At 33.0% G+C, this 16,633-nt stretch overlaps 1 protein-coding gene and 1 pseudogene across 2 annotated transcripts in view; both read right to left on the bottom strand.

The window, feature by feature from the left end:
* LOC143235811 (piezo-type mechanosensitive ion channel component 2-like) overlaps positions 1–16,633 on the bottom strand; it is a 97,874-nt pseudogene that overhangs the window by 14,915 nt on the left and 66,326 nt on the right. Inside the window, exons 23-26 of the transcript XR_013019376.1 lie at positions 14,930–15,106; positions 1,068–1,140; positions 560–752; positions 173–337 (exon numbers count right to left, since the gene is read on the bottom strand). The product of XR_013019376.1 is annotated as a piezo-type mechanosensitive ion channel component 2-like (transcript). The remainder of the gene's footprint in view (positions 1–172; positions 338–559; positions 753–1,067; positions 1,141–14,929; positions 15,107–16,633) is intronic.
* On the bottom strand, positions 1,113–15,166 carry LOC143234797 (piezo-type mechanosensitive ion channel component-like). Its single transcript, XM_076472432.1, has 7 exons — positions 14,930–15,166; positions 8,808–8,933; positions 7,846–7,978; positions 6,285–6,324; positions 4,269–4,407; positions 3,649–3,696; positions 1,113–1,416 (listed from the first exon to the last, which is right to left on the bottom strand). Exons 2-7 carry the CDS (start codon positions 8,841–8,843, stop codon positions 1,306–1,308), a joined length of 507 nt encoding a protein of 168 aa, XP_076328547.1. The 5' UTR covers positions 8,844–8,933; positions 14,930–15,166; the 3' UTR covers positions 1,113–1,305.

Here is a 16,633-nt window from a genome sequence, read left to right as displayed (position 1 = left end):
TGGAGAGAAGTAATACATACAGCGATTTTGTCAATTATGTTCTCTCCCAACAATAACAATAAACAAATGCATCACCATATCTAAAGTTGTACAAAATTAACAACTTTGTAATATAAACACACAGCTAAAAAAAATGTTCCAAAGAAAACAGGGGTTTCAAGTGAATATTTACCCTTTGAATAGGAAGTAATTAATGTAGTTGTATTCCTTGCAGAAGAGAATTCCAAGAATCCGTGTTGGATAACCAGATCGAATCTGATAAGCTGACAGCAAGAGATAGATGCACTTGATGAAGTACCACAGTTTTGGAGGTAGTCTAGCAGGACTTGTGAATTCTCTGTAGAAATGAAAAAAACAGAATGGAAGTGACTGAAAGCAATGAAACATTAAGATAACTCAGTTTAGCTATTATAGCTTTTAATCCATTATGAATAACTTTAATAAAACAACAGATAAAATGTTGGTGTTGAACTTTTATAAAATAAAAACTACAGATTTTTAACACAATTTAATAAACAAAATTTAATAACTTGATAAAAAGTTAAAATGTGGTACACACCTCTCAGTTACCGCTGGTAGAATGAAGAACATCCACATGTGGACAACAAACACGAGGATAATCTGAAATATGAGTTTTCCCAAGATACACTTACGAAGGTAGAGAGCTCGATCAATCACAATCAGAGCAAACTGAGCAATTAACATTATCAGGAAAGGAACAGGAACCTGGAAATATTGAACAATATTTAAAACTTACTTCTTAAAGATGAGTTTTCCCAAGATACACTTACGAAGGTAGAGAGCTCGATCAATCACAATCAGAGCAAACTGAGCAATTAACATTATCAGGAAAGGAACAGGAACCTGGGGATATTGAACAATATTTAAAACTTACTTCTTAAAGATGAGTTTTCCCAAGATACACTTACGAAGGTAGAGAGCTCGATCAATCACAATCAGAGCAAACTGAGCAATTAACATTATCAGGAAAGGAACAGGAACCTGGGGATATTGAACAATATTTAAAACTTACTTCTTAAAGATGAGTTTTCCCAAGATACACTTACGAAGGTAGAGAGCTCGATCAATCACAATCAGAGCAAACTGAGCAATTAACATTATCAGGAAAGGAACAGGAACCTGGAGATATTGAACAATATTTAAAACTTACTTCTTAAAGATGAGTTTTCCCAAGATACACTTACGAAGGTAGAGAGCTCGATCAATCACAATCAGAGCAAACTGAGCAATTAACATTATCAGGAAAGGAACAGGAACCTGGGGATATTGAACAATATTTAAAACTTACTTCTTAAAGATGAGTTTTCCCAAGATACACTTACAAAGGTAGAGAGCTCGATCAATCACAATCAGAGCAAACTGAGCTATTAACATTATCAGGAAAGGAACAGGAACCTGGAGATATTGAACAATATTTAAAACTTACTTCTTAAAGATGATTTTATCATGAATAGCGAACACTTAACATTATCAGGGAAAGATAATAGCTTAGAATGTTTACACGTATTGTATCATGAAGAGAATATCCTAGAAGAGACTGAACCCAGTCAAGTTGATGTTAGATAATAGCTTAGAATGTTTACATGTATTGTATCATGAAGAGAATCTCTTAGAAGAGACTGAACCCAGGCAAGTTGATGTTAGACTAGCAACTCACATGATGTATAGGATCTCTTACAATAGAATAAACTAAATCACATTAAAGTTAAATTATAAACTCACATGATTTCTAATGTACTTACAATATGCATTAAAATAGACTGAAATGATTCAAGTTTTTTTTAGAACACAAAAAGACAGGTTGGCTGTACCTTGTTTTCCTCAACATATAGCAATAAACATAATAGGTATTTTGCACTTTGTTTTCTTCAACATATAACACTAAACAGGATAGGTTGACACACCTCGTTTTCTTCAACATATAGCAATAAACATAATAGGTATTTTGCACTTTGTTTTCTTCAACATATAACACTAAACAGGATAGGTTGGCATACCTTGTTTTCTTCAACATATAGCAATAAACATAATAGGTATTTTGCACTTTGTTTTCTTCAACATATAACACTAAACAGGACAGGTTGGCTGTACCTCGTTTTCTTCAACATATAGCAATAAACATAATAGGTATTTTGCACTTTGTTTTCTTCAACATATAACACTAAACAGGATAGGTTGACATACCTTGTTTTCTTCAACATGTAACAATAAACATAATAGGTATTTTGCACCTTGTTTTCCTCAACATATAACACTAAACAGGATAGGTTGGCATACCTTGTTTTCTTCAACATATAGCAATAAACATAATAGGTATTTTGCACTTTGTTTTCCTCAACATATAACACTAAACAGGATAGGTTGGCATACCTTGTTTTCTTCAACATATAGCAATAAACATAATAGGTATTTTGCACTTTGTTTTCTTCAACATATAACACTAAACAGGATAGGTTGGCATACCTTGTTTTCTTCAACATATAGCAATAAACATAATAGGTATTTTGCACTTTGTTTTCTTCAACATATAACACTAAACAGGATAGGTTGGCATACCTTGTTTTCTTCAACATATAACAATAAACATAATAGGTATTTTGCACTTTGTTTTCCTCAACATATAACACTAAACAGGATAGGTTGACACACCTCGTTTTCTTCAACATATAGCAATAAACATAATAGGTATTTTGCACTTTGTTTTCTTCAACATATAACAATAAACATAATAGGTATTTTGCACCTTGTTTTCTTCAACATATAACAATAAACATAATAGGTATTTTGCACTTTGTTTTCTTCAACATATAACACTAAACAGGATAGGTTGGCATACCTTGTTTTCTTCAACATATAACAATAAACATAATAGGTATTTTGCACTTTGTTTTCTTCAACATATAACAATAAACATAATAGGTATTTTGCACTTTGTTTTCTTCAACATATAACACTAAACAGGATAGGTTGGCATACCTTGTTTTCTTCAACATATAACAATAAACATAATAGGTATTTTGCACTTTGTTTTCTTCAACATATAACACTAAACAGGATAGGTTGGCATACCTTGTTTTCTTCAACATATAACAATAAACATAATAGGTATTTTGCACTTTGTTTTCTTCAACATATAACACTAAACAGAATAGGTTGACATACCTTGTTTTCTTCAACATATAACGATAAACATAATAGGTATTTTGCACTTTATTTTCTTCAACATATAACACTAAACGGGATAGGTTGACATACCTTGTTTTCTTCAACATATAACAATAAATATAATAAGTATTTTGCACTTTATTTTCTTCAACATATAACACTAAACGGGATAGGTTGACATACCTCGTTTTCATCAACATGTAGCAATAAACATAATAGGTATTTTGCACTTTGTTTTCCTCAACATATAACACTAAACAGGATAGGTTGACATACCTTGTTTTCTTCAACATATAACAATAAACATAATAGGTATTTTGCACTTTGTTTTCTTCAACATATAACACTACACAGGATAGGTTGACATACCTTGTTTTCTTCGACATGTAGCAATAAACATAACAGGTATTTTGCACTTTGTTTTCCTCAACATATAACACTAAACAGGATAGGTTGGCATACCTTGTTTTCTTCGACATATGAAGCAACACCTCCATCAGCTCTATCAGTCTAGACATAACAAATATAAAGAAATTTTCTAATTTATTAAACAGTTATGAATTAGGTATGCAAGGAAAACTGAATTTTTATTATAACATGTTTAGTTTCATAAACACTCTTTATTTATAATTCTCAAGGTTTCAATAAGATAAACAGTTAATCTGAAATTTTTCACCACCTGAAGACTGTAATTTAAATATAGCTTTTGTAGATGCTACATTTCAACTATAAGAATGATAAAAACAGCCCTGTTTACATCTACGTAATCATTTAATTTAAAACTTATTACTGACGTATAAAATATTTATTTCAATTTAATAATTAATCCTTGTTTTATTATGAGGCTTATAATTTGAAAAATGTTTTATGCAATTTTTCCAGTTACTAATTAAATGTAACAAGAAATTCTTACTTCTGTCAGGTTAGTCTGTTTATGTACAAAGATAACTCTTCCATTAAAACTTTCTACTGTTTTCAATATTTTGTATAATGTCTAAATATCAACAGGTTTGTTAGATAAATAGTCAAGTTAGCATGCCCCCCAAAAAATGTACATAAACTGTGAGGCTGTTTGTACTTACACCAAATGCCCAGTATCCAAACACAACTATTAAGAAGTTGACAAATTCACAGAGAAACATAAGTGCATATACATCCACAGTTACCCGATACTCTGGACTCAGCAGGTTCACAAAAAACTTTCTGAAAAGCCCTCTACAACTGTAAAATTAAAAAAAAAGCTTTTATTGAAGGAAATAACTGAACCTGTTTGTATAAATACCTTTAACAGATAATTTCTACTTGAAAACAACTGCAAGCTACTTCAATATATTCTTGTAACATTTTCTTTTTTTTCAGAAAATTCGTTTAGATTATTTGCCAAAACAAATATTCAAACTCAACAAAAACATTTTGTTTCCTCTTCTATGGGTATTTCACATACTAACTTAATATGCACTGAAACATTGATCTAGCTTACAAAAACATTTTGTTTCCTCTACTATGGGTATTACACATACTAACTTAATATGCACTGAAACATAGATCTAGCTTACAAAAACATTTTGTTTCCTCTACTATGGGTATTACACATACTAACTTAATATGCACTGAAACATAGATCTAGCTTACAAAAACATTTTGTTTCCTCTACTATGGGTATTACACATACTAACTTAATATGTACTGAAACATAGATCTAGCTTACAAAAACATTTTGTTTCCTCTACTATGGGTATTACACATACTAACTTAATGTGCACTGAAACATAGATCTAGCTTACAAAAACATTTTGTTTCCTCTACTATGGGTATTACACATACTAACTTAATGTGCACTGAAACATAGATCTAGCTTACAAAAACATTTTGTTTCCTCTACTATGGGTATTTTACATACTAACTTAATATGCACTGAAACATTGATCTAGCTTACAAAAACATTTTGTTTCCTCTACTATGGGTATTTCACATACTAACTTAATATGTACTGAAACATAGATCTAGGTTACAAAAACATTTTGTTTCCTCTACTATGGGTATTTTACATACTAACTTAATATACACTGAAACATAGATCTAGCTTACAAAAACATTTTGTTTCCTCTACTATGGGTATTTCACATACTAACTTAATATGCACTGAAACATAGATCTAGCTTACAAAAACATTTTGTTTCCTCTACTATGGGTATTACACATACTAACTTAATATGTACTGAAACATAGATCTAGCTTACAAAAACAGTTTGTTTCCTCTACTATGGGTATTACACATACTAACTTAATATGTACTGAAACATAGATCTAGCTTACAAAATCATTTTGTTTCCTCTACTATGGGTATTTTACATACTAACTTAATATGCACTGAAACATAGATCTAGCTTACAAAAACATTTTGTTTCCTCTACTATGGGTATTTTACATACTAACTTAATATGCACTGAAACATTGATCTAGCTTACAAAATCATACCAAAAAAGCATTTACTTTCTAATTTGCTCTTGTAATCACCAAGACATAAACTCAGAATCTGCAAATTGACTAACTGGCTGAAAGTAACAGACAAAGTGATAAATGTATTAACTCAATAGTTAATAATAAATCAATTAAAGTGTAAGTTGGATTTTATACTGTTCAAACCGTTTAAAAAGTTTGGTCTAAATTTAAGATGTTAAGTCACATCAGTCATGTTACATTAACTCTCCCTCCAAACATTCAATGATACAAACCTCTAGAAATATCTAGATTAAAAACAACAACAAAGCTTCAACATAATAAAATAAATAGGTAATGATAGCTTTTCTGTGTAGTAAGAAAACATCTTACTGCATATCTGAAAACATTTTACATCAAAATAAATTTCAGTATTAAACTTGTAAATAAGATGTGACTAGACAAATCATACTAACAAATAAGTTATGAAATAAGTTTCATAAGTTGTATGAAAACTACATAACATTAAAGGTTCCCCATTTTTATTATTCAAGTATAAATAGTTTATTCAAACAAACTCTGCTAAACCCCCTTACCAGAACACAATTATACAAACCATTTGTTAATAGTATAAAAGAATTTAAGCTAAGAGAACTCACAAATTTGAAGATGTTTTTCTATCTTCTGATTTTTGTTCATCTAGAATCAAAAAGTAATATTTTAGTTGGAGATACAGTGTCTTCCAAAACTATAGTTATAACTAAGTTAAGAACAATTCTTGTTAAACCTATTCAACAAGACATGTAACATGAAATTCTGTTTATGTATGCAGTTAAATAAGTGAGTACTTGTGAATAAACATTTATACCAACAAGTATATTTGCAACTGTGCACTTATCAAATTAATCAATTTATTTTAGAGAACACCTGACCATTTTGTTTAATAGAAATGTGAACTGACCATTTTGTTTAATAGAAATGTGAACTGACCATTTTGTTTAATAGAAATGTAAACTGACCATTTTGTTTAATAGAAATGTAAACTGACCATTTTGTTTAATAGAAATGTAAACTGACTATTTTGTTTAATAGAAATGTGAACTGACTATTTTGTTTAATAGAAATGTGAACTGACCATTTTGTTTAATAGAAATGTGAACTGACTATTTTGTTTAATAGAAATGTGAACTGACCATTTTGTTTAATAGAAATGTGAACTGACCATTTTGTTTAATAGAAATGTAAACTGACAATTTTGTTTAATAGAAATGTGAACTGATTATTTTGTTTAATAGAAATGTGAACTGACCATTTTGTTTAATAGAAAATGAACTGACCATTCTGTTTAATAGAAATAATAAAATCATCATTAATGTCTACTATCAACTAATAATAATTTAGATACTGTCAATAACAGACACAATTAACTACAAAACTTTCTGTTAAGATATCATCAGCCACAAATCTCTTGGTTAAGACACCATCATCCACAAATTTTTTGATTAAGCCACCATCATCCATAAACTTCCTAGTTAAGACAACATCAGCCATGAATTTCCTAGCTAAAACACTATCATCCACAAACATCCTGGCTGGCATGCAACTGTCCACAAACCTTTTGATTAAGACACCATCATCCACGAATTTCCTAGTTAAAACACTATCATTGGCAAATATCCTGGTTAATACACAATTGTCCACAAGCCTTATGATTATTACACCATCGCCCACAAACCTTTTGGTTAAAACAACATCATCCATAAACTTCCTGGTTAAGACACCATAAGGTAAAATCCTACTGGTTAAGACACCATTGTCTACAAACTTCCTGACTAAGACATCGTCAGCCACAAACCTTCTGATTCAGAAAGCATGAGCCATAAACCTCCTGGTTAAGACACCATCAATCACAAGCATCCTGGCTAAGACACAATCAGGTGTAAACCTTCTAGCTAAGACACTATCAGCCACAAACCTTCTGACTAAGGCACCATCAGCCACAAACCTTCTGGCTAAGTCACCATCAGCCAAAACCTCCTAGTTAAAACATCATCATCTAAGAAACTTTCACTAAGAGGTAATATAAACAACAAATGTTTACCCTAAGGCAGTGTCAACTACTAAACTGCTTCTTCATGGCAGCATCAAGTACATTTTGCTTCAAGAACTTTGAATTATAAGTCTTCCTGACATGTTGTAAAAGAAGTTATTAATAATTACCTGGCTTACATACGTCACCATACTGATTAATGGACCCTAAAAGATCTTCACTGTCTTGACTTCTACCTGTTTCATCAGTCTTTCTGTCTGTTGCTTCTTGTTGCATCGCTTTCTGGCCTTCTACACAAACAAGCTGTTGGAAATTAATTACATATAGCTTTAGAGATGGACAAATGCATGTGATATTACATCATTAGTAGTTCAACTGTAACACTAACTTGTAAATAATGTAAAACAATAAACATGTGAGATGTGTCTTTCACCATTTGCCTTAACAGTATAACTCTTGAGATTGAACTAACTTAAGGTTGATAACATTATACCATAATTACTAACATGGAATTTACATCAACTATTTACCACAATTATAATAACACACTTTGTCTTTTAACACTTAAGTTAAGGTATGTTATTATTTATTTAGCTCATTGTTTAAACCTTTCATGTTGTGGTTAATAAGTAGCAGCATAAGAAAAATGCTTTTCATTACGAGAAAACATTTCACATTGAGAAGTATGGAGTGTATAACGTTAAATGTTCAAATGTTTTGTTTGTTTGATGTTAAACAAAAGATGCACAATAGGCTATCTTTGCTGTGCCCATCATCTCAAACATCAGGACCTGATGTTTAATATCATAAAGCCTCAGACTTAACACCGAGTGTCTAGGGGGAATAAGTGTAAAATAAAACGTTAAGGAATGAAACTACAATCCACGACTTTTGTGAGAGAGCACACAACTTGTCCTAACATAATGTATAATTCACTTGTCAGTTGTCTTACAGTATGTACCATAAGAGGCCTGAAATCCAACATTTACCACTTTCTTGAACACTTTTCATTTAACATATTAATATCTTCTTGACCTAAACCCTTTGACAACTTTATTATTTATATTTCAATAATCAATAAAATTGAAATCTGGAATTACTAAAACAGAACATATAAAAGTGCAAAACATACCAACCAGTCTCTGTCTGACTCAGGTCTGTCTGCCATCAGTTCCGAAGATAAAACATTAGATTTCTCATCCAAGACTTCTCTAGAAGAACTCTGAGCATTCTCTTCATCTTTCCACAATCCTAAACTCTAGATATCACAATCAATGTGCTAGGTTCCTTATGAAACACAGCTTTTATCTTTCCAAAACTGTTCTCACTTCTCACACAATAAAGAACATTTTACTAACATATGCCACATAATTCATACCCTGTGTTCTTCTCACACCATTAACAACATTTTAGTAACATATATGTCACATAATTAATACTCTGTGTTCTTCTCACACAATAAAGAACATTTTACTAATATATGCCACATAATTTATACCCTGTGTTCTTCTCACACCATAAACAACATTTTAGTAACGTATATGTCACATAATTAATACTCTGTGTTCTTCTCACACCATTAACAACATTTTAGTAACATATATGTCACATAATTAATACTCTGTGTTCTTCTCACACCATTAACAACATTTTAGTAACATATATGTCACATAATTTATACCCTGTGTTCTTCTCACACCATTAACAACATTTTAGTAACATATATGTCACATAATTAATACCCTGTGTTCTTCTCACACCATTAACAACATTTTAGTAACATATATGTCACATAATTAATACTCTGTGTTCTTCTCACACCATTAACAACATTTTAGTAACATATATGTCACATAATTAATACTCTGTGTTCTTCTCACATCATAAAAAACATTTTACCAAGATATATGTGACATAATTAATACACAGTACTCTTCTCACACCCTAAAGAACGTTTAATTACCATACAAGGTCTGTTGTTGTTGTTTCACTGTGTCGGTATTTGGGTATTGATGTTGTTAAATACCCAGGAGGGTCTGGTACATTTGACCTCTTCCTCCCTCCCGAACGATTATAGCGTCTGTCTTTAGGTGTTTTTTTTTTTTTTATTTATTTATTTATTTTTTTTTTTAAGCTTTGGGCCAGAGTAATAGAATGACATCATACGCAGGCCCATTTCAGGGCTCAGTCCATGCATGGACGAACAAGAATTTTTTTTTGTTTTTTTTTCCTTCATTTCTTTTTTTTTTTGGTATTTTCATATATATTTTTTTTCTCCTTTTTCTTCATAGAGAGAATGCTACTACTACTTGTAGTAACACACACACAAAAAAGAAAGTAATTATAATAATTGTTATTCAATAATTGAATGATAATTCAATAGGAGAGAAAAAAAATGATTACAAAAAAACGAAAAAAGAAAATAATAATTATAATAATAAAAGAAACAAGGACTAAGTGTCTAGTGCATAGTGGCCAGCTTGTGTTACATTTCTTAAATATATGTTAAAAGGGGAGAGGTATTTAGGACCATTTACATCATGTACGTGATATCTGTCGAGATCACACATTAAGTCATTTTTATGCCAATTCTTATTGAAATATTTTACAGAATTATGCAAGAGATATTCAGATATTGTGTCTATGTTTGCATACTTGTGCATGAATGTGGTTGAGGTGCTACGTGGTACTTTATATGCTGAAGTTAGTACTGAATTTTGTATACGTTGAAGCTTCTGTACATGTGTGGGTGCTATGTTAATCCAGGCAGGTGATGCATATTCTATTGTTGGTCTAATGTACGTTTTGTAGATTTTAAGTATGTTGTCTGGTGATGTTCCTTGGATTTTACCTGAAAGACTTCTTGCATAGTTTGCTCTTTTCCAGATTTGTATCAGTACATTTTTAATATGTGGTAGCCACGTAATTTTGAGTCATAGGTTAGACCTAGAAATTTAGCAGAAGTAGCAGTCAGTAAAAGTGATCCATTCATATAGAGTTTTGGTGGATCTTTTTTCAGCTTATTCAGTCTGCTGAATACTATGACTTGGGTTTTTGGAATATTGATTTTGATTCTGTATTTCTGGCAGTATTCTTCGATGTTATTTAGGACTGGTTGTAGGTTCGTTGCTGCTATTGACGGAGTGGGGGCACTTTTCCAGACTGCTACATCGTCAGCGAACTGTGATGCATAACCTAAATTTAGGTCCGACAGAGGCATATTACTCACGTAAATGATAAATAATATAGGGCTAACAACCCCTCCCTGCGGGACTCCTGCTTCGGGTGAAAAGGACCCTGAGTGGGCCCCATTTACATTTACTTTACACATTCTGTTATCCAGGAAGTTGGACAGCCAGCGAATAGTTTCCTGGGGTAATGCCATTTCAAGCAATCTATGTCGTAAGCCGTTATGCCACACTGTGTCAAATGCTTTCTCAATGTCGAGAAAGCAAGCTACAGTGCATTCTTTTTTGTTGAAGCTGTCGGTAATTGATTCTGTAAGTCGAATCAGGTGGTCTGTAGTTTGGCGGTTTTTTTCGAAATCCGTTTTGAATTTCTGGTTATTTTGAATTTTCTTCTAAGTAAACTGACAGACGATTACTAATTATCCTCTCTAATACTTTGCCAATACAACTGGTTAAGCTAATCGGGCGGTAGTTGTTTGGTTTATTCGCTGGCTTTCCTTCTTTCTGGAACATTAATATTATTGCTTCCTTCCAAGAAACGGGGATATATCCAGCTGATAGTGAGAGATTAAATAACGCTGTTAGGTGTTCATATAATCTCTGAGTGCCTTGTTTTATGAGGATAGCTTGAATACCATCTTCTCCAGGGGCTTTGTTTTTTGTGTTGTTAATAGCAGTTACGACTTATGTTACAGTGATATGTTTTATCAGATGATGAGTGCTCCAGTCTTTTGTTTTTTCTTGGTGTGTAATAGTGTTGACTGGAAATTTAGGTGTAAAAATGCTTCTGTTTTGATCAATAAAGTTTGTGACTGTATTATAAAAGTATCTGTTCATGTCTGGTTCATGATGTGTCTTGAACGTGTTTTCTAGGTGTTTTTTAAATATCTCGGCTTTTTCTGTGTTAGTGTATGCTGTTTCTCCATCCAGTTCCAGTGGTGGATATACTGTGTTTGTTGTTCCTGTATTTGTAAATCTTTTCAAGTGTGTCCAGAATTGTTTAGGATCAGTTTTGTGATTTAGATCGGAACAGAAGATGTCCCAGTTTTCTTGTTTCTGTTGTCTGATTAAGTTTCGTATTTTATTCCTTATTGTGTTTATCTGAGTTTTAAGTGTGGGGTTGCGATTTTATATGTACTGTCTGCGGAGTATACGTCTGTTTTTAATTAAGTGTAATATGTCTTTATGTGGTTGCCACGAATGAGTTGTTGTGAAGTGTTTTTGTTTCGGTATCGAACTGTTGGCTGCATGTTTTAGACACTCAGAGATGATATGACAGTATGCATCTATATCTGATGCGTCCGCGGCAAAATGTAGTACTTCGGGAGGTAAGGTTTCATTTAATATAGTTTGAAAAACTGGCCAATTAGCTTTTTTGTAGTTCAGTTGGTCTCTCACTATGATTTTATTTAAGTGGGGGGTGAGATTGAAGATACACCAAACTGGGAGGTGGTCACTATCTATATCGTGACCAACATGAAAATTTACGAATTTGCGACTCATATTTGACGAACACAGGCATAGGTCCAGTATTTCACTGGTGCCGTGTGCGTACGAGATATGTGTCGGTGTTGCATCGTTTAATAAAGTCATGTTTGATTCATCCAAAAATTGAAAAAGTAAATTGCCATTTGCGTTTGTACTACGACAGTTGAATGCTATATGTTTACTGTTTAGGTCGCTGATAATAATAAGATTACAGTTGCTATTATACAATATATTCAATAGATTTACATCTAACACTGTACTAGGCGAGCAGTAGATGCCCGCCACAGTAACGTCTGTATGATTTTGCGTTTTTACATTAATAATTATAGATTCATTACTGGAAGAGATAGTAAGTTCCTGAACTATAAGTTCAGTCTTATACAATAATAAAAGACCTCTGTTTGGGTCTCTATTATCCTTCCTGTCATGTCTAATAATGGAGTAGCCGTTTAGTTTAAATCCATGGTAGTTGTATAAGAGAGTTTCACTAATTATAATTACATCAGGTTTTATGGAGCTTGTTGTATCTTCAATATCATGTTTCTTGGAAGCAAGAGCACCCTGGATATTGATGTGTAGAACTGTGAAGTTATCCATGTTTAGTAGAGTTTATGATAGAGGTTAAAATTTGCGCCAGGAATTTGTGTATGTTTTTCAAAATGATTTTAACTATTATGTCTGTGAGACTGTCTGTTCAAAAAATACGCGGACTGTTTGAATTGCGCGGCTCCAGTTGGTTCCATGGGAATCCGCTTGGTGTCGCTAGGTTCGCACAGATCAGCTGATTACGACGCCATTTCCCGATTTCTTCATTTGTGTATTAGCTACGCGGTTTTAAGTGAAGTGCGATTTTTTCGTTTGGCAGATTTCAGAATGAATGACCTGAAGGAGCAACGACTTGCTGTGAAATTTTGTGTTAAACTTGGAAAATCTGCGACTGAAACTTTTGCTATGCTTAACACGGTTTACGGTGATGTTGCTATGAAGTGTACGGCATGTTTCAAGTGGCATGAACGTTTTAAGGATGGTCGACAGTCCATTGAAGATGATAAGCGTCCTAGACGTCCTTCCACGTCAACTGACGACCCACACGTCGACAAAATCAACACCCTGGTGCGGGAAAATCGACGTCTGACTGTCAGGGAGCTTGCTGAGGTGTGTGGGATATCAGTTGGATCTTGTTACGAGATTTTGACCGAAAAATTGAAGATGCACCGCGTTGCTGCGAAATTTGTGCCTCAGAACTCGTGAGTTTTTGGCCAAACACTCGATCACTGTTCTTCCCCATCCCCCTACTCATCTGACCTTGCTCCTTGCAATATGTTCTTGTTCCCCAAACTCAAAAGACCCTTAAAAGGAAGAAGATTTGAGACGATTCCCGAGATTAAGGCAAATGCGACGAAGGAGCTGGAGGACATTACAAAAGAAGCATACCAGGACTGTTTCAACAAGTGGAAACACCGTTGGGATAAGTGTGTGCGTTGGGGAGGAGAGTACTTTGAAGGGGTCCCAGACCTGTAACTTCTAAATAAAGTACATTTTGTTTTATGATGTCAGTCCGCGTATTTTTTGAACAGCCCTTGTATACGTCCATAATTCATATGCTGTACTCTACTCACACCATAAACATTTTACTGACATATATGACACATAATTAATATCCAATACATTTCTCACAACCTAGACAATATTTTACTAACATATATTTGTCATATAATTCATAACCTGTGTTCTTCTCATACCACAAACAACATTTTACTAACATATATGTCACATAATTAATACACAGTACTCTTTTCTTGGCCTAAACAACACTTTCTCAAAGAAAAGCTGTAAGCAGAATAAAATTTATTAATTATTTACTAAATAAAAAAAATTAAAACTTACATTTGAGAGAACTTGACATTTATTTTAACATTTTTTTTACATATTTTCAGAAGATATTGAAATATGCTCATAAAAGTAAGACAACTGTTTTAAATCACTTAGAGTAGGATGTATTTACATTAATAATTTCTTAATGAATCTTTAATTATGCCAAGATTACTTGAAATTTTTATCTTTAATTATCCTGAAAAATAAATTTTTTACAGCTCACATGAAGCATCTTGTTCCAAATTGGAGTTGTAACTTATATCACCTGAATTTTTAGCATCGTAACTGAATAAGTTCTGTTTGTTTTTGAGTTTCATGCAAAAGTGCACAAGGACTCTCTGTGCTAATTCCTAACTTAGCAGCACAAGACTAGAGGGAAGACAGATAGTTATCACTACCAACGTTTGAGCTACTCTTTTTCAAACAAAAAGTGGGATTGACCATGACATCATAATGCCCCCAAGGCTGCAAGAGCAACCATATTTGTTGTGATTGGGATTGGAACCCGTGACACTGAGATTATGAGTTAAGTGCCTTAACCACTTGGCCTGACCCGAATATTTCACATGTATAAAACAGGTAGTAACTGAGCCTGATCATTTCAAAATACCCTCACACTGTACCTCACTGAGATATTACTGATGAGTATTTAAATTATAAAATGTAGGGTATTTTTGGATTAAAATTAGTAGTGGATATTTACCTTTAACACAAAACGATGGAAGAAAACTACAAGAAGAAGGGCCAAATCATACACTGCATAGTTGTTTTTCTTTTCAATGCCCAAAATTCTTGGTGCCCAGAAAGGAGCATTGACATGAGTTTCTACGTTCCAAGGGAAAAAGTCAAACTGGAACAGGTATTTGATGAGTACCACAACCTAAACAGTAAAAAGTCAAACTGGAACAGGTATTTGATGAGTACCACAACCTAAACAGTAAAAAGTCGAACTGGAACAGGTATTTGATGAGTACCACAACCTAAACAGTAAAAAGTCAAACTGGAACAGGTATTTGATGAGTACCACAACCTAAACAGTAAAAAAGTCAAACTGGAACAGGTATTTGATGAGTACCACAACCTAAACAGTAAAAGTCAAACTGGAACAGGTATTTGATGAGTACCACAACCTAAACAGTAAAAAGTCAAACTGGAACAGGTATTTGATGAGTACCACAACCTAAACAGTAAAAAGTCAAACTGGAACAGGTATTTGATGAGTACCACAACCTAAACAGTAAAAAGTCAAACTGGAACAGGTATTTGATGAGTACCACAACCTAAACAGTAAAAGTCAAACTGGAACAGGTATTTGATGAGTACCACAACCTAAACAGTAAAAAAGTCAAACTGGAACAGGTATTTGATGAGTACCACAACCTAAACAGTAAAAGTCAAACTGGAACAGGTATTTGATGAGTACCACAACCTAAACAGTAAAAGTCAAACTGGAACAGGTATTTGATGAGTACCACAACCTAAACAGTAAAAAGTTAAACTGGAACAGGTATTTGATGAGTACCACAACCTAAACAGTAAAAAGTCAAACTGGAACAGGTATTTGATGAGTACCACAACCTAAACAGTAAAAAGTCAAACTGGAACAGGTATTTGATGAGTACCACAACCTAAACAGTAAAAAGTCAAACTGGAACAGGTATTTGATGAGTACCACAACCTAAACAGTAAAAGTCAAACTGGAACAGGTATTTGATGAGTACCACAACCTAAACAGTAAAAAAGTCAAACTGGAACAGGTATTTGATGAGTACCACAACCTAAACAGTAAAAGTCAAACTGGAACAGGTATTTGATGAGTACCACAACCTAAACAGTAAAAAGTCAAACTGGAACAGGTATTTGATGAGTACCACAACCTAAACAGTAAAAAGTTAAATCTGTAATACAGCTAAGACACAACATTTTGGCAATGTAAAATAACATAATACACAAGTCATTTGTGGCTGCTATATGCACCTCTTAAGATAAGCACACTGTTTGGCACTACCCATCATGTTTAACTTAGAGTGACATAACACTACCCAATGTACTTTCTAACTTGTTTCACTGTTATATTAAACCTACTCTGACATAATATTATCCACTGTACTGTTGGACTCACTTCATTGTTATATTAAACCCACTATGACATAACACCACCCTGTGTACTGTCAGACTCACTTCATTGTTATATTAAACCTACTCTGACATAACACCACCCAATGTATTGTCTCACTCACTTCATTGTTATATTAAACCTACTCTGACATAACACCACCAAATGTACTGTCTGACCTACTTCATTGTTATATTAAACCTACTCTGACATAACACCACCCAATGTATTGTCTTACTCACTTCATTGTTATATTAAACCTACTCTGACATAACACCACCCAATGTATTG

The sequence above is a fragment of the Tachypleus tridentatus genome, chromosome 12 (assembly GCF_004210375.1).
Source record: "Tachypleus tridentatus isolate NWPU-2018 chromosome 12, ASM421037v1, whole genome shotgun sequence".
Lineage (NCBI taxonomy): Eukaryota > Metazoa > Arthropoda > Merostomata > Xiphosura > Limulidae > Tachypleus > Tachypleus tridentatus.
This window is presented reverse-complemented; position numbering and strand designations above follow the sequence as displayed.

Coding starts and splice junctions, on each gene's coding strand:
- LOC143234797 (XM_076472432.1), bottom strand. CDS start 8,843: ATGGCAGACAGACCTGAGTCAGACAGAGACTGGTTG. Junction 4,408..6,284: donor AGAAAAACATCTTCAAATTT/GTGAGTTCTCTT, acceptor TTAATTTTACAG/TTGTAGAGGGCTTTTCAGAA. Junction 3,697..4,268: donor TTGGATACTGGGCATTTGGT/GTAAGTACAAAC, acceptor TGTTATGTCTAG/ACTGATAGAGCTGATGGAGG.